This window comes from Genypterus blacodes, unplaced genomic scaffold (genome assembly GCF_046128005.1).
Source record: "Genypterus blacodes isolate CSIRO-AG114 ecotype Tasmania unplaced genomic scaffold, CSIRO-AGI_Gbla_v1 ptg000030l_1, whole genome shotgun sequence".
Taxonomy (NCBI): Eukaryota; Metazoa; Chordata; class Actinopteri; order Ophidiiformes; family Ophidiidae; genus Genypterus; species Genypterus blacodes.
The window spans coordinates 3712988-3731634 of record NW_027466843.1 but is presented as its reverse complement, the minus strand read 5'-3'; the positions used below and the strand labels follow the sequence as shown (position 1 = coordinate 3731634).

General features: G+C 45.5%; 2 protein-coding genes across 2 annotated transcripts; both read right to left on the bottom strand.

Moving 5' to 3' along the window:
- Positions 1-1307: 1307 nt before the first annotated feature.
- Positions 1308-5647, bottom strand: cbx8b (chromobox homolog 8b). The gene is made up of 5 exons (XM_076145766.1): positions 5490-5647; positions 5312-5355; positions 4998-5063; positions 4808-4874; positions 1308-2970 (listed from the first exon to the last, which is right to left on the bottom strand). The coding sequence occupies exons 1-5, from the start codon at positions 5556-5558 to the stop codon at positions 2104-2106; spliced, it is 1113 nt and encodes a 370-aa protein (XP_076001881.1). The 5' UTR covers positions 5559-5647; the 3' UTR covers positions 1308-2103.
- Positions 5648-11479: 5832 nt separating this feature from the next.
- On the bottom strand, positions 11480-17698 carry LOC142994754 (E3 SUMO-protein ligase CBX4-like). The gene is made up of 5 exons (XM_076145593.1): positions 17402-17698; positions 17145-17188; positions 16566-16631; positions 14886-14952; positions 11480-14110 (listed from the first exon to the last, which is right to left on the bottom strand). Exons 1-5 carry the CDS (start codon positions 17468-17470, stop codon positions 12707-12709), a joined length of 1650 nt encoding a protein of 549 aa, XP_076001708.1. The 5' UTR covers positions 17471-17698; the 3' UTR covers positions 11480-12706.
- Between the last annotated feature and the right edge of the window lie 949 nt (positions 17699-18647).

Sequence of the window (18647 nt, the reverse complement as noted above, 5' to 3'; positions counted from 1 at the left end):
CTCTCTCTCTCTCTCTCTCTCTCTCTCTCTCTCTCTCTCTCTCTCTCTCTTATCGCACACACACACACACACACATACTCTCTCTCCCTCCCTCCTAATAATAATATAATAAAGTAATAATGACCTTTTGTGTGTGTGTGTTTGTAGTCTGACCCCCTCTGTGTTTCTGTCCGTCCCCTCACTTCTGTCTGCTGTGTTGCTTTTTACTGTATTTAAGCTAAACCAATTTTAAAGTAGCCGCCGTACCTGTTTGTTGATATTTGTTTCGCATTTTAACAGTGCAAACAAAACGTCGCCTGCTGCCAAAAGTCGATTAGAAACATCCCAGGCTGCTCTGAAGGCCTGTGGGGGAAAAAAGGAAGTTAAATAACATGAAATGACAGTGTTGTATTTCTTTAACTCTTGGTATGTTTTCAGTATTAAAGTATAATCATCTGCAGTGAAGTTAAATCGTAACATATTTCCATGGGGACCGCACAGAGCCTAATGGCTTCACGTGATTCAATCACGCTGCACGAAGCTTTTATTGAACAACAACCGGGATCGATCGGCTCTAATCTGAGTGTGGATTATATATTTCCAGACGCTGAGGTTTAATTTGTTAGCCCGTAATTTAGGCACATCCGGGGCCTGTACGTTAACCGTGAGCAGGCCTGTGATGTGCTTTAGATAAACCGGACAAACTGCACAGAACCAGGAGACGATACCACCCAGAGACAGAATCATAAATAAAAGTAAAAGTATCTGAAAATGCACGAACTCCGGAATATCTGTTGGATACACTGAAAGTGATACAGTGATACATAAAAGCGACTGTTTGCTCTTTTCTGATGTGGCCACAGATCGCCTGCTGATAGCTGCACGTGTCGTTCGGCTCGTGTTCGTGTGAAACGGAATGAAATGTTCCGATTGTCCACAGAAGAGGAACGCTCCGTTTAGCCAGCTGGTGATGCGTTCGAGGGTTAAAGGTTATCTGGGCTGCTGATGTTCGGGAGGAAGGACACATCCGTTTTATACCGCCGGGCGCGCGCACAGGCCCCGCACGTGCCAAGGACTCACTTCCTCCATGTGACTGCACTTGAGGCAGTGACAATAAAAACAATGAAAATATACAATAATAGCACTAATAATAAAACATATGGATTACGGCCGTCTGGCCTCCACAGTAAATGGACTGAATAATCGTCATCTCTTTATCACGTCATAAATCTTTGGGATGATCTATTGTAAAGGCCGCAGCATCACGTAAATGCGTCATTCTGCTAAATAAATTAAAGACACACGCACAAGACATTAAAACACTGAAATCAGAAGGTTCCAAAGATTTATTGAAAAGCATCTAAAAAATGCATTTTTTACACCAACCATGTAATCATCTTGTTACATCAAAGCTTCATGAACGTTTTCTATGAAAATGTAAAATATATATATTATGTTAATGGAAAAAGCAGTTATATAAACCTGGAAAAACTCGTCAATAGTCTTATATTGATTAATTTCTCTAAAGTAGAAATGGAGAAGACCTGAACCAGCTCAGCTTTGCTGCACTGTTTCACTGACATGAACACAAACCAACTCTTTTTTTTCTTTAATACTTTTCAATGCAAAGTGCTTGACAAACGCTTTAAATATATATAAGACCCACTGATCCAGCAGGTTAGTTAGTCCAATCAGCTCAAATTATAGATAATAGATATTCTATCCATGGCCTGGATTTCATATTTAGGCCCCGCCTCCTTTTAATGCCATTTGTTAGCATTAACTCAGGCTGGCGGATGAGTGAAAAATATACATTCTAATTTGTTACGCTCAGAAAACATAATTCTCCAGCTCTGTACAGAGATTAGCAGCTTCTGCAAAGGAAACATGCAACTCGCTCTTGTTAACCAAAGCATGTTGTGAAATGGACTTCATTTGATTTGGTCAATACATTAAATAGATGTCCAATTTTATAATATTTAAACATATGCACAATGTAATTTGCCTTTATACAATAGATACAACAAAAAAACAAACATATTCGCTTAATCACACTATATTCAAAGAGCTTCACAATGATTGTGATAAATGTTTAAGGAAGCAGAAGAGGCGTGAGTGCAGCGATCATCTCTGCTCCTTGAAGAAGCCTTTCAGGGTGCTGCTCTCCTTGATGGTGACCGTCAGGGAGTTGGTGGTCACGTCCGTCACCAGGATGTTTTCCACGTTGCTGAGGGACGGCTTCCACCTCACCTCGTCCGGGTTGTGGTCGAGCCGAGTCGGGGAGGGCCTCTCTAAGAAGTAGGGCTTCTCCATCTGTGGGGGCCCGGGGGGGCGACTCGGGCTCTGGCTTATTCTGGGCCGGTGCTTGAAGTGCGCTGGAGCCAAGTAGCTGGACGCCTCCTTAGTCCTGTGTGAGCCCGAGTCCGTTCTGTGCGAGTGCAGGGCGCGGTCCGAGTACACCTGCTTGTACGAGCCCCCGGTGGAGAGCCCCCGGGTGTGCATGTGGTGGTGATGGTGGTGGTGATGATGGTGGTGTTTGTGGCTGTGGCCAAGGTTTGCTGGGTGTCTGTGGGCCACTTTGACCAGCCTCATCTCTTCACCCACCTGGAGCTTGGCCAGTTTGTGTGGGTGGTGGCTCACGTGCTCCTCTGGTCTCCTCTTGTATGATTCGGGCGCCACGGGGCTGGCGCTGCCGTCTTTGAAGCGAGGCTTAGGCTTGGGGCCTCTCTTTTTGGGGACGTGAATGACTCCGTCGGGGCCGGCGTGCTGCATGGAGGGCGACGGGTGCTCGCGGGTCAGCTCTGGCTGTCGGACGCGTACGCTCTCTCCGCGATTGACAGTGCTGGGCGGAAAGATGGTGGGAACGACAGCTCTCAGGCCTTCCCTGGCCCTGGGGGTGACCACTGGCTCTGGGTTTGGGTAGGTGATGCGCATCCCTCTGGCTGCCTCGCTCCTGAATTCATAAGACCTGGCTTTAGCTTTAGCCTGAGCCTACGGAAGAATGAGAACAAGTGATTAAATTTAATTAAAAATTACACATGAACATTCATGTTTTCACCCCCCCCATCTGTTGTTCAGAGTTTATTACATTAATGTTAAATGGGTCCAGATGCAGAGATGGATCATTTGGACATTAGGATGCCAGAGACACCAAGCTTGAGCCTTTCTCAGCAGTGTATCCTGAACAGGTTAAGTGTGCGCCGCTGAGTCTGGCGCTCCTGAGCACGAGCACTCGAAGGCTCTTAGGCAAGCTGAGAGGGAGGCTGCCTAAGGATTTACCAGCTAAGTGTCCCATTTGGAGCATTTTAATCACCCTTGGCTCAGTGTTACTGAATCCCATGTGTTCCACCAACAATACACTTCTCCTCTTTTGAATTATACCTTTAAAGAGCAGGATGGGAAAAATCATTCTAGCATTGTGCGCACAATCATACCCACTCAGCCAAGCACCCCTTCCCTTTTAGCCGTATTCACCGACTCAGAACCATTCCTTAAATCTTGCAGCTATGATACAGTGAGAACCTTCCCCAATTTTCCAGACTACAGCCATTGATTTGGCAAGCTGACAATACCACGATTACAACATCTGAGTGGGTACGAACGGTTTTAACTGACACATCTGTAGAACTCTACCGTATACGAATTAGTACATCTTAATCGGACCATAAGTTAATAAACACTTCAACCAAAGCCACAAGGATGTCCGGAATGCTGCTCAGGGAGGCGTCTGTGTGAGTGTGAGTGAGTGCTATGATAGAAGAGACTTGCCACACCTTCATGCAAGATCTCTACAACTTTTGCAGGACAATACACGCTTCTCAGACAGGGAACATATTGACCCCGTTCTTCCTTCCCTCAGCCCAGCATGGTATGAATTAGATTATGTGCCTCCTGTCAAGAATGTCAATAATACGCTCACCTTTTTATGCTCTACATTCTTTGCTTTCTGTTTACAATTTTGGTTTAATTGTGCAATGGCCAGAGTGGGGAAATTAAACAGTTATTAAAATAAACTTGAATTCAGCAATTGTTAATTAAGTTTAAAAGGGAGATTGATGATAGGGGAGAAATGTTTCTTATTTTTCTAAAAAAAAAAGCTGCAGGTTCAAACGGGGAGTTTAAACAAAGAGGCGCTTAGAATGTTGAAGGTCAGCAAAAAAAGTACAGCTGTGGGTGTGTTTGTTCATGTGTATCTCTTTGTAACACTCCTCAGAGAGAGACACTCAGTAGTTGCAGGCGATTATTTATGATCCCTGCATTTCATAAATCTACTTCAAAGGTAGCCAGTCTTGTTTTGACTCACAACTTGTTTACTAAACAAAACATCGCACGGGGAACACAGAGACAGGATCCTCCTTTAACAGCCGGGCCTGTCATGGAGATTCTGGCATTTAGTTCAAGATAAACTGTCGTTCATTAAGCAATTTTCACGGTTCCTTGTTCTGAGAAGTCGGACGCTTTGGCTCGTTCACATCTGCAAACTGCGACGTCTACAACCGATTCAATCCCGTGCGCTCATAAAAACATCAGCGCTTACAAACGGTGACCTTAAACAAAAAACGAATTTCACAAGAAACGGACACTTTCAGAGGATCGGGAGCTCCTGTTATATGACGCACACTGACATAAGTCAATACGGACAATTATCATAATAAACAACGAGATCAACGACATGAACGCGGCCTGAACAACAACGTAAACCCGGCAGAGAGTTCGTATACATCGGATCGCCGGTGTATAAAAATGTGACACCTGCGTGAGGAAGCGGGTTTGTTCCCGCGGGCGCCGCGTTCGCGATCGCGTTGGGCCGTGATGTCACTCCACCTACCTTGAGCAGGAACGTCTTGGGCTTCGGTCCTCTCTTCTTGGGCCCGAACAGCTCCCTCTCTCGCTCCCTGCCGAGACACAAGCGCAGACAGACACCGAGTGAGTGAGTGAGTGCGTGCGGCGGCAGAGCAAAGTGCAACCGCGGGCAGCAGCGTCAACGTTTCCCCCGCAGGCCACCTCAGACATCTTACCTTTGCTCGAACGCGACGAAGAGGCGGGAGTCCAGAATGTTCTCCTCCGGCTCCCAAGTGCTGTATCTGTGGAATAAAACACGAAGTTAGCCATCACGTCCACGCACGAGCGCACGCGCGTGCACACTAGCTGTACGACCGTAGCATTAGCCGCGTAGCTAACTCGTCTCCATCGTGCTTCACTTTGCTCACTTAATCCGGGTTGTCTCGCTAGCCGAGGCGGCGCTAACGAGACTGCCACATCCGAGGAGGCAGAACCCGACAACTGCGGGCCAAAAACACGCATGCAAGAGAGCGAATAAAGCGTGACTTACTTGGGAGACCAGCCCTTCCATTTCACTAGGTACTCAATCCGACCCTGCGTGCCATCAGAAACACACACACAGACATGACTTGGTTAGCTTGCAGGGCAATATTAGTGTCACTGTGTGGTGGTGGAACATTAATCTCCAACGCCCCCGGAGCAGAAGGGGAACTACACCCCGCATTTACCTTCCTAATCCGCCGTTTGATGATCGACTCGGCGGCGAACACCCTCTCCCCGACGGCAGACAGCTCCATGTTTACTCCGGTGCTCCCTCCCGTTAGCTGCTGGACGCTAGCACGGCAGATATTTTTTCTCCTCCAGTCCCAGCCACTCTGAATTCCCGACAGACCATAATACTCCCGCACAGAATGCACGTCAGCGGACTTTTTTCTTTTTTTTTACGGCGTTGCTAAGGAACCGCGGTCGGTGGAACCTTTCGCGCGGCGCCCATTGGCCCGGGCGTTGCTACGTGCTCCGGGTTGCTAAGTGAGGGGGAGGAGCTTGTGTGAATTCTTTCGGGTGGGAAATGGAGGCTTTCCGCGCAATTTATAGGGGGACGATCAAAACACACGTGGCGTCAGGCGTGCATGAGCTGAAAGTGCAAGAGCGGTTTGTCACGCAGAGGGAGGACAACAAGAATCATAACGCGGACATTTTTTCCAGTCGATCCAACAATTTGTTTATCAGCGCATGTGTGGTAAAACGCCATTAACAAGCTTCATAACCTGCGTGATCTCGTTAATGACGTCGCCGCTGTCAGTGTTAATTTCGCTCACCGTTTCAGATTGACCAAAGGGGGAATCGTAGCCATGTTCAGCCTATTAATAACACACTTCTATGTCAGACAACTATAATATACCCGGATTGATTTCTGTTCCGATTTATATAAAGCTCCTATCCATGCTGGTTGTCTGGTAAATACAACGACGATCTGGTTTTGCATCTATTACATTAAACAAATAAACATCCGGGCACGAAGCAGCCAGGCGTGTCAGGTTTGTCAAGTTATGAAGGACGTGGGTTCGATTCCCCCTCTCCCCCGTCCCCAGCTTTTGTGTTTTCCGTCTCTGTTCATGTCGATCACTAGAGCAGATGTTGGTACGCAGCTTGTGTTGCGCCCCTGAAATAAAGAAAATAATAACAGGTGTGTTCTCACTCCGTGCATCTTAACTGTAATCACTTTAAAAAAAATGCAACAATTTCACGCAAACGCACATATAAATGCAATAACCACCAAAATAGCTAAATAGTGAATAGAAAGTCAAGCGCGCGAATGAAACACATTTCACAAATAACAATTACTTGACAATATATGAATATGCATGAATGTACAATTAACTCAAAATGGCGGCTGTAGTGGCCTCGCTATGTCACGCGCACGTAGGCATCAATCCAATCTGTTTATTCGCCATTAACTAACTAAAAATGACACAAACACTCATTTTATTTATTTAATTATTTATTTGTCACAGTTTTTATAGTGTGAACTGTTTACCCAATTTTCATGGTATTAAACAAAGTTATGTTTTTAAACATATTTTTAACTATGAAATTTAATATCTTGATTATCCACGAAGTCACTATATTTGAATTCATAACAATTATACAATGTATGTAAGAAATGTATCCCCTTGTCACAGCTGCATTTCTATACTCCCTGCTGTTTTATTTGCGTGTTTATTTATAGATTGCGCAACAAAAATGGATTGCAAATGTGAAACAATCACACACAGCTTTATGGCTGTTACGCTCTGGTTTGCCCCCAAACAACACAATAGTTCTGCTGCAATAATAAATTAATAAAATATCAGAGTCTGATCAAATTCAGCAACGGATTATTTTCCTTTTTTACAAAATATCTATATTTTTTTTTGTTTGATTTGTTGTTTCATAAAAAAAAAAGATGTAAAAATATAATAAGCCGGAATACATTTGTAGAAGTTGACTACACGTTTTATTAATTATAGTAACGATAATAATACATCTCCATAATAAGGTTTTCATTAATTTAATTTAAATAAATGAGAAAACTATTTCGGGTTTAGTGAGACGGGACTTACTTGTAACTTGTGTATATAATTAATTATTTTACCTGTAAAAACAAAATGAGGCGAAGAAACGAAACGTATTGCCTAATAGTTCGGGGCTCTGTCTGAGGTGATGCTGGTCTCTATGGTGAGGATTCGAGATGACTATTCTTCATTAGCATTGATCAGCTATATGTCTGAAACGGCATCAAATATGGACATAATCTTACCCAAGCGTCATAATAACACGACTTCTTCATGCGATCGGATTTCTCCGGTCCGGTGCCTTTAAACCCCAACGTGTTGTTAAAGAGACGCTGCTTATGGGTCACTGTGTTATTGCAATAAATAGGGAAACATATTCATATAGAATGGATGGATTAATTAGCTACAAGGCTACTAAATGGACGAGCAGATTAAAATGTCCTTCTATGTGTTTGGGATCCTAAAAACGACATTTACACAGGATCTTAGTCATTCAATTTAAATATATTTAAAATAAATTAAAAAGACTCAACAACAAGTTACCAACAATAAAAAAACAAACAAACAAGAAATTGACCGTTGTTTGTTTGAACAGCAATTACTCCAATTTAATACACGTCTTGATCGATGGATTTTGGGCCTCCAAGTTGGTTGTTCTCTTACATAAGGAGGCTCCAGACATGTTAGAGTTAGACAGACAGACAGACATAATTTAATGCGCCTTTGATCGAGTTTGTAAAGATACGATGCTGATATAAAATTGAAGAGTGAACAGAAGATTCAGACAAAATGGGGGAAAAAAAATTATTATAAAAGAACTTTGATGTGATTTGAATCCGCAGACTTAACACGAGGCCGATGGCTCATGTGGTTTGTTATAGGCCTATTATGAGAGTCCACACATCTGTTTGTATCATTACAACGTAACGCAGTGACCAAGTCACAAACTGTGTGACACCGGCATCTCCTCATGTGTTTCTCTAGAGTGAAAGTGAAAATGCTCTCACATTCTCACACGCACACGTGCCGCCAACGCAACGAACATGGAGGCAGATAGGGGTTCAAATACTCGTTTCGGTCCGGATTTGACTCAAACCCTTCAAATAATCCGCGGGTCCGATCACCAGCAAAACCCACATACTTTCACTCTCACCAATTTGTTGTTGCCCCCCCCCCCCCCCCCCCCCCGAAAAAAAGGCGTTGGTCTCTTCCTTTGGTTGGAGAAGGAAAGGTCACAATAAAGGAAGGAGGAGAGGAGCCCTGGGGTCACACACACTGCACACCTTGATGTGTGCAGTGTGAGAGAGAGTGGGCTGGGGGGTGGGGGGTGAACTGGGTCTCTTCTTCTTGACAGCAGATGTTTGCCTGATCATTCGATTATCGATCATCCTCATTGATTACCTCTTTCATACATGTCATCTGTGGTCCCTGTCGTACAGTTGGAGGCTTTTTCTGTCATTTCTCGCGCGGTGTTTGCGGTCTGCGGCTCGGCGCTCAGACCGCGTGTGTGCGTGAATGTGATTGGTCTCGGCGCGCCTGCAGTGCACCAGCGCAGCCGCCGTGAACACATCATTGGTTGGCTTGTATCCGGGCAAGACGCCCGTTCCCCCCGGCGTGCAGAAAGGGGAAACACCGGCGATCCTGGAGAGAGAACGCACACAGACACACACAACACACACACACAGACACACACAGTCTGTGTGTGTCTGTGTGTGTGTGTGTGTGTGTGTGTGAGAGAGAGAGAGAGAGAGAGAGAGAGAGCGAGCGAGATAGAGAGAGAGCGGTTACCTGTTCATCCAGTAAAGGTTTAGTGAGGTGTCTATGTGCATGTGGAAATAAATCCCCATTTATCGTTTATCACCATAAATCGAATTTAATGTGTCGTTGTTTTTAGATCATAGGGGGATTTAGATATTAAATATATAGCAGCTAGATCGGAATGAAGACATCGTGATATAAACTCGAGAGGCCTTGGAGATTTTTGTGCCTTCATGACCTCCGTGCGAGCCTTGGTCACCTGCTGCAGCGACTGTGCGGTCACAGTACACACAAGTAGATCACTGTATGTGTATGTGTGTGTGTCACGGCCATTAAGGTTAATGTAAATGAATAGCTAAGTAATGTTTCGTGCGTGTGTGTGTGTGTGTTTCCCAACACGTAAAATAAAGATTTTAAGTAGGCGGTGTGTTTAAAAGAAATATGTGGAAGTGTCGAATTGTTTTACAAAACCTTTAGGAGTGTAGTGTAACTTATTTCTTTCATCGTTGACAGATATGAACTGAACTGATTCGGCTTTGAAGACAGATTTCAGTTATAAAACACAACATTCAGATTGGGGCCTATGATCAGCGGCTGACGCGTGTATTTGGAACATCGCTTAAAATAATGGACGTCAATAGTTACTACATGGAGCCTCATTGATTTGAATTGATGTCACTTAGAAACCTACAATGTTAAAGCCCCGCACAGAGTGCAGATATAACAGTGTACAGCACAATTTACTCTGCAATGTCTGACAATGAACGCACCATCCAAATGCACGGATTAAGAAGAAAAGACAGAAGAAAAGCTGTCACAGCGCGCATGTTGTTGTTGTATTAATAGCTTCGAAATCACGAATTCAAGAGGGACAGCACTGGGTGGTGATAGATTCTTAAAATGTTTCAGTGCTTGTTGTTTTCTTTGTCGGGCACCGTGAGCGTTCAGACTCGTCCTGCAGGTTAACGAGAGGAAATCATTTGCATCGGGAATTCCCCCCCTGAAATATAGCTTCTAATTCGAAACACCGACGAATTTATTTGCGGGTTCGCAGCAGCTGCGCGGGGTTTCGATCAAGAGAGAAGGGTGGGGGGAGGAGAGGAAGGGGGGGAGAGAAAGAGCCAGAGAGAGGAGGGGTGAGAGAGAGAGAGAGAGAGAGAGAAAGAGAGAGAGAGGACAGCCATTTTCTCTGCCGTCTGCCGGTTCCTCCCGTTACCGCTCGCTCTCTCTCTCTCTCCCTCTCTCTCTCAAAGCAGCAGCTTGTTGTGTTGTGTTGGCGCGCAGCAGCAGAGGAAATGGTCGAGATGGAGCGTTTACACATCTCACGTGTTCCGCTCCGCACTGATCTCCTCTCAGTCCAGGCGGTTCTGTTCGATCTCCATACAATAAAAGGAACCTGATTCAGATGTAACGTATGATCAAATGGCGTCCGGATCTTTGGGATTCGGGGGGGTTTGAGCTCCATCGCCTCTTTGTCAGAATCGAGGATGTGTGCTGCAAACTGCGCATCTGATACAGGAACAGGACAAAAAAAAGAAATATGAGCGCTGTCCTCTGCCCATGCTCTCCTCTCCCTCTGCTCTGTCTCCCTCCCATGTCCTCTCCCTGTCCCCTTCCCATGTCCTCTCCCTGTCCCCTTCCCATGTCCTCTCCCTCTTTCCCCCTCCCCTCCCATGTCCCCTCCCCCTGTTCTCCCTCCCTCCCCAGTCCAGTCCTGTCCTCTCCCTCTGTCCTCCCTCCCATGTCCTCTCACTCGATCTGTCAGAAGGATTTATTCAAGGGGTCAACACTGCTTCTGACACGAACATCTGTTCAGGTCAGAGCCGTGTAAAAATATGGGCCTTGAACACAGAACTTAATCCTCTTCAGAGACCTTTCAGCATTAATTAAACCATCAATCATTCCAGCACACGTGGACGCATTTTCTCCCCTGCGCTCAGTCTGCGCCTGATCCCATGAAGGACACTTGCAGCGTTTCTAAAATCAACAGCTGGGGTTTACGAAGGATTTCTTCAATCTTCCAAGTGTGTAACAGCCCGAGCGAGGGCCGAGGTGTCGTGGTCTGACCGCTCTGCCTGTGGACTGACTGGAAAAGAGCAGGACGCATCCAACCTGTGGAGGCATCAGGCTTTGAGCTCCATGTGGTCAGCAGCCTGCAGGGTTAGTTGATGCCCCCTCTGAAAATAGCTGGAAACTAAACAGGCCCTGCAATAATCCTCAGGGCCACCAGCCTACTCACACACACACACACACACACACACACTCCAAAAAGAGCACTGCAGATTTAGCAGCTTCTAAGCAGAGGTTTGCCCTTTATGCTCACAGGCTTCTTCTGTATTGCAGCAGCCTCTTCCTGTTTCGATCTCTCTCTCTCACACACACACACACACACACAGAAGTCTGAGTAACACTTGCAAAGAATTTTATTATTGCAAAATGTACCATAGGAAGCCTTTTTGCTTAGTTTGCACACAAAACATTGAAAGTGCATCTGATGGACTTTCTTACAGAGTAGAGCAGTGAAAGGTATCTCTGGATATTCAGACCACACTTTGTGCTGGGAGGGATTTCTTCAATTTAAAAATACAAGGAAACTGGTGGGATTATGACGGCAGCATGTGCTTAAAACGTACCGCCGCCCTTCAAATGTTACCGACTTCATACATTAGCTTATGAAACTAACAATTCAACGTAATACAAAACTGTGTATTCAGGTCATCACTTGCTGTCTTGACAAACGGAACGTTAAAAGAAAAAAAAGCAGACGTTAGCAAAATGAGACTTGCACAACTCCATCAGCTCAGCAGTGTTAACAGAAATGAGTTCTTTGTAAGTTAGTAGGCCTACGCAGAGCGCCGCACAACGCGGGTTGATAAGGGAACAAGCGGCGCCACAGGATCTGATGTGACTTGTGCTCCGTGTCACCGATGACTCAAACGAACACGGACCAAATGAAAGCACGTATCAAACATTAAGCGTCAATCATCTGTGGTTGGAAAGCATCTCCTTCTCCTCTCCGCCGCTGCAAATGACACGTATTAACAGAGAGGTCCATTCTTCTTTATCTGCTTGTTTAAGCGTGCCTAATGGCATAATCTGTCCAAGCAGCATGCATCCTTGTTTAAATCTGTCCATCTGCTCACACACACACACACACACACGCACACACATACACAAAACACACACATGCACTCGCACGTGCACATATAGACACAGTGTCATTTACCATGTTTCAATATAGTCTTTCCTTACAAAATTATCCATATACACTCCATCTTTGCCGTCAACTGAGACGACTGGGTGTATAAAGGAAATCGAATCCATAGAAAAGTGAAAGAGTATTTACAGGATCAAGTGCATCTTCAATTAGCATTTGGGCAATTTCAACCTAAATTTGCTTTATAAACTAAGATTAAAATAGCGGAAATTAGATACTGGATGTGATTAAAATCTCCAGCTAGAGCTTATAGGAAACAAATATATGCAAAAAACTCAATTAAGAAGGTTTTCTCTGACATAGAAAATGAACAAAAAACAAAACATCAAGAGTTCTTTAGTACATTCAAGCATCTGAAAAATATTAATACATTTCATATACATTTGTACAGTTACACAGTTGGTGCCCGGCTCCTCTACGCTGTCAGGTATTCCTTAAAGGTGACTGTGAGACAGTTCGTGGTGATGTCTGTGATCACTATATTCCCCAGGAAAGGATGGAAGGAGGGAAACGGCTCCGCTTTCCTCTGTTGCTGGTCAGAAACAGACAATGTCTCCGCTTTGTCCCCCTCCGCAATTTGTCCCGTTTCAGCCGGCGTCTCCCTTTGTGCTTGGGTCTGTATATGCGTTTCGACTTGTGTCTTTGTTTCGCCCTCTGCGTTAGGTTCAGCCGGGGGCCTGGACTTGACTATGCTCAGGTCCATAGGTTCCTCCTGGTCGGCGTAGCTGTAGTCCTGGTGTCCCAACTGGGGGTCGTTTTGGTCCACGCTGACGCTTTGGCTGGGAGGAGGCGTTGCCGCGTTCGGGGCGCTGATACTCCGAGAGCTCAAAAACCTTTTGCTAACTCCACGGTCCTCAGTGTCTGTGTCAGAGAGATGTCTCTTGAGTCCTTGAAATCCACCTTGGCCATCTCGTTTGTCCGAGCAGGCTAGATTAGCCTTGGTTGTCAATTGTAAAGGCTGATCGGCTGGGGGCTGCCTCTGACCCCTGACCTCTGCGTGTTTGTCCTTTTCCGACACGGCTTTGGGAGACGGTTCCTTTTCTACGGGCCGGTCGCCGTTCAAAACAGAGGTAGGAACATTTGGTTTGTCTGTGGGGTTTTTCGCAAATCCATTCATGAGGCCGAGCTTCTTTACAAGCTTCATCTTCTCCATGTGGTTCTCTGTGCTTTTGTTCAGTCCTTGCTGTGGCTTCTCGGCACTTTCGGAATCACCGTTTTTAATCTTAGCCGCTTGCATTCCATTCTCCATGTACTTGCTCATGACAATAACAATCCGTCCATTCTTGTTTTTGTTCTTTACAATCTTCAGTTTGCTGTTGCTGACTCCGTTAGGCCGTGGCAAAGCGTCCTCCTTAGCAGGCGCTTTGACCTTCTCTGGCTCTTTGTGCCCATTGAGGTCTGCTGGAAGCTTTTTCAACTCCATGGTGATATCCTTGATTTTGGTCAGGCAGCCGGAGTCCTTGTCCCGCACCCACTTTTGCTGCAGCACGGGGGGAAGGTTGTACCCCTTGTTGGCCAGCTCTGGAGCCTTTACCACCCTCGGCTTAGCAAACAAAGGCTCGTGCATCTTGAGGTCAGGCTGGTAGTGGTGATGCTTTTTGCTATTGAGCTGGTAGTAGAACTTCTTGCCGTTGGCCTGCTGCTCGGCCTCGCGCTCGCACAGCGGCTGGTACTGGTGGTGCTTTTTGCTGTTCAGCTGGTACTGCTGGCCTTGAGAATGGAGCATGTGGAAAGGGCCGGTCTTCTGACAGCTGTCCTCACCCAGGGACTCCTCACGAAGGTCAGCCAGAATGCTGGATCGCCGGGCAAATGAAGGGACCTGTGAAACACGACAGCCATTGGTGATCATAGAACGACACGAGATATATTTGGATGTAAAATAGATGAAGAATTAGAAAACCTTTGGTGTGTATATCTAAACTTAAGGCATCTGATTAACCATGTACAGTAACTGCACAGCAGCATCAGCAGAACATTTGGGTTGGCCCACTTGAGGCTCATGGATTGCAATGCATGGAGGGTCTGAAGTTCTTCTAAGGCCCAAACCAGTGCTCAGTTTATTTCCGCCCTCCTGAGGTTCATGTGCGGCTCCATCAGCCACTGCGATGGCCATCACAGTGACATTTCAAAGTGTCTCCTGTGGCTGTGACCTCGGCTTGGAGGAATGTCACTGGCTGCTTTGTGTCCCATCCCATGTGTTACAACCAACACCCTCCTGAGAGGAACAAAAACTCTCCTCTGAGGGGTTCCCTGGCCTTTTGGACCCGTGGTTGATGCACTCATGCAGTCATTTGGCTACAGCTGTGAACGCCACATATAATGTAGGTACCTACAACCTTTAAAGCAGCTTGTGTCTCCTAGCATATTCCAGTGCTGTTATTCTAATAAGTAGATGATGAAACAAGAAATCACAAAATATCACACATTTACCATAAGACTATGAGGACCTGAAGGTAAATTGTGTGTAAACTGTGCATCCTCCATAACTAATATGGTTTATGCAAGTAAAAAATAAAATAAAAACAACCCTAGCAAACCTATGCAAAGGTTTTATACATACATGTAAGAAAGATAAGATAAAATAAGGTTCTCACCTGAACAAGAAGGTGCTTGGGCTTAGGACCTCTCTTGCGATATCCCATCAGCTGCTCTTGGCGTTCCCTGTGGAAGAGGAAAACAGCAACCAATCAGTGAACCCATCGCATAGATGAGTCTCTGTTGCATGGCAACACAGCGTCATGGGTGTCCTCCTCATGCTCAATTAGAAGATAGAAAGAGTCGAAACTGTTAATTGAAAAAAACCTCTTTCAACATGATTTCTATGAATGAAAGTTAAGATTTAAATTGTATACTGCTCAGCTGTCAGTGCTACAAAAACATAGACAGTACACAGACAAATGTTGACTCTTCCTCATCTCAGTAACTGTAAACAACCAATATGATGCTTAAAGCCGTACAGGAAGACACAGGCCAGGCTGTACGTATGTGACTTTACTTGGTCTCCCGACAAGTCTCTCCAAGGCAGTAACTCAATACCGCAGACAGGAGTGATGTCAGTCCCCTCCCCCACCCTCCTCCCTCACATCTAATTACAATGACGACTCAGTGTATTTTCATAGCCTGGCATTCAGACGATTTGGCTCCCTGGAGAGACGCGCAATTAGTTTCAATAAAATCTCTCCCCTTTGGAGGGTGAGAGGTAATTGCGAAAACAGATGCAGAGCGCCGCCGATGTTTGGCTAGAACGCGTGACCTGTGCCTTAAAAGGTTGCTGTAAGCAAAACCAAAGCAGGGTGAGAGAAAAGCCAGTGACAGTTTACACACTGTGCAGTTCAGAATTCAATTACAGTGTCCTTCACATGAAGATGTCTGGTCTATCACTCACTAGACTTCTTAGAAATTAACCTGGCAGCTAATTACGTCATGGTAGCCTACGCGCAAAAGTCCAGGCACAGGGTCGTTTACATTCAGTATGAATTGAGGAAGTGAGGTGTGACATTTTCAGACAGTGCATGGACAGTTCCTTGTTCGTTTGAATTTAGATAGCTAAACCACATTGGCAAACATCTGGTCTATTGTCCTACTACTTTGGACAACAACTAAGACTAAGATAAAGCTTAACTGGCTGCTGCATCAGCTGTGTGCACCAGGCACAGCAGGCTTGGCTTGGCGTTAATACGATAATGGCGCTAAGGCTGAAAAGACTATCGGGTGACAAAAACTACACGCTCAAGTTCAACAAAGTGTCACATGACAGGATCTGCATCTGCATCTCTACAGCCGGTGGTGACTTTAGTCTTGACCCAGGCTTAATCCTAATCCAAACCCAACGATTGACTCTAATCATAGCATTAAAAAAGAAATAATGCAGTTTCACACAATTGTGAAAAGCACTGCCTATAGGTCAGTAAGCCTGACACATGATAGGGATTGAACTACCAACATGGGATTATGAGTCAGCAGCAATAATCTTCAGTACATCCTCATTTTCACAAAACAATCACCATGAAGGTTTTTGATTTCAATGTGATGCGTTTACTTTCACTTGATTTCACTTGGAAATCCATCTCACTCTGAGGAACCTGACAGTGGGAGAGACAATGACATGTATTGTGGAGAGAACTGGAAATGTGAGAAAATCTGAAATTAAACCTGCTCCGACTTGTCACGTGTCACTGCCTGATGGAGTGTTGTAAGAGAAGGTGAGCTTTCCTATCTGTCTCACCTCCATCATCACCTGTGGTGGGGCTGGTTTGTCCACCATGATAACTCACCTGGCTTGGAAGGCATCCAGCAGTCTTGGGTCCAGGATGTTTTCCTCTGGTTCCCATGTGTTGTATCTGCAGCAGAGAGGATGACGTTGACATATAGACACACCAGCTGATCTGATCGGCTCAGATCTGTTCAATCACCTACCAGCTACATACACACACTCACACACATACTCCCATTCATTTAGATGTGACTGTTTGTAAACAACGTGCACATACTCTTGCTATCCATGTGGATTCGTGCGTAATAAATCATGAGTAACTTTTACGCACGGCTGTGGGATGGGCACACACAACGGCGCAGCCTCTTAACTGTAGATATACGGGCATTTTCTAACTACGGGGTTCAATTATAGACATGTCGCCCTTTAATTGGCACACTGGGGATTGCATACATCGTTAAACCACATCCATCATCGAGCGAACCCGTCAAGCGCCGAAAAGCAAGAACGTGCAGTCGCCCTTGCACACGCGCGCCCTCGCTGGCGTGGATGCACACAAACACACACACAAACGTGCACACACACACACACTTGCATTCTCAATGTTTTATCCTTCAAAGCTCGTTTTTAATGGACTTACTTCGGAGACCATCCTCGCCACTTCACCAGGTATTCAATCCTCCCCTGTGAATAAGGAGAAACGGGATCAGCAGCGTACTTAGCACAGCAACACATTCACTAAGCATTGCACCCTTCATCTGCGGAACCATTTTAACGGGGAAAGATATGTAGATAATCCATCTGAAAAAAAGGGGGGCGACCCCAAATACAAATTTCCCTCCTGTGCATGTGATTAACGCTGCCGCTAACACGTCCTTCAGTGCGCTTGTCACAAACCTTTCGGCTGCGCTTCTTCTCGATGCTCTCCACCGCAAAGACGTGTTCTCCCGCGGCGGGCAGCTCCATTTTCCGATAAAGGAAGGACCGCGAGCCTTCTCTTTCTCTCCAAACGCTCTAGCCTCCGACAGCTTCCTTCTTTTTGAGCCTCTCGCTGTTTTCTTCTTCCTTTTCTGCTGCTCCTCGGATGTGACACACAGGAGGCCCCGCTCCAGTTTAGCCTGCACCTCTTCCCTCGCTTTACCTCCTCAGAGACTCAGACTCGGTCTACGGGCGAGTTGAAGCTGCAGCTACAAAACACTTCATGCAAATAGCCAGCGTTGTGACGTCAGGGATGGGGGAGGGAATAGAGGCGGGGATTCCTCTGTGTTGCCTTCGCGTATCGTAGGAAAGTTTAGAATCACGACATTGGCGATTAGTAAATGCCGTGCAAGAAAGCGATACATAGCTTCATTGTAGGGAGAAAGTGTTTTATACGGTCGCTGATATTCCAAAACGTCACGTTTAGAAGGTAATATAGAGGCCGTTTCGACAACCGATGATAGAACGTATGGCTAACACCACTGTATGCTACAGTTTGGTCTTGGATGTTGCTGTTTTATAACTCTTTTACAAATAATCTGACTTTTGGTGTTCATTCACTTACAAAAAAGCTTTAGGGTGATATTTTAGGACACCATTTACATGTTTGATGCAAATTTGCAACACAAACCTCTGAACTGACAATAACAGATCAAATTAAATTCAGATGTTACACACAATATGTTATTTCCTTTGTTCCGGTGATGTCCAGACTTATGCCACGGAATCTTATGAAACTATATCTTAAACTTTCACTCCAATTGCGCTCTACAGGTGATGCAATTACCTCACCTCTCTCTGATTGCTAATCGATGAGTGTGAAATCAGAAGGTCTGAGGTTGGATAAATACGAAAACACGAATCTTCCTCCATGTTTAGGGGCTCAGTGTCACAGACATCCACAGTTCATAATTATTCTTTCCAAATGATAATAAAAGGCAACGTTCGATATGCCATTTCAGCGCAGTAGCTAAATGTAGGAGCTGCGATGAGGACTTGAAGGCAGCACGAGTCCCTCTTGTGTCCGTGGATGTGAAGCGGGATGTAGCTGCAAGAGGGAGCTATCGAAGACAGACAGACAGACCCGTCCACTGTACCACGATGGCCTGATTGTGGCAGTAAGAAAAGGCCTTGATCGGTCCAGTTTAGTATTTTCCATCACAAC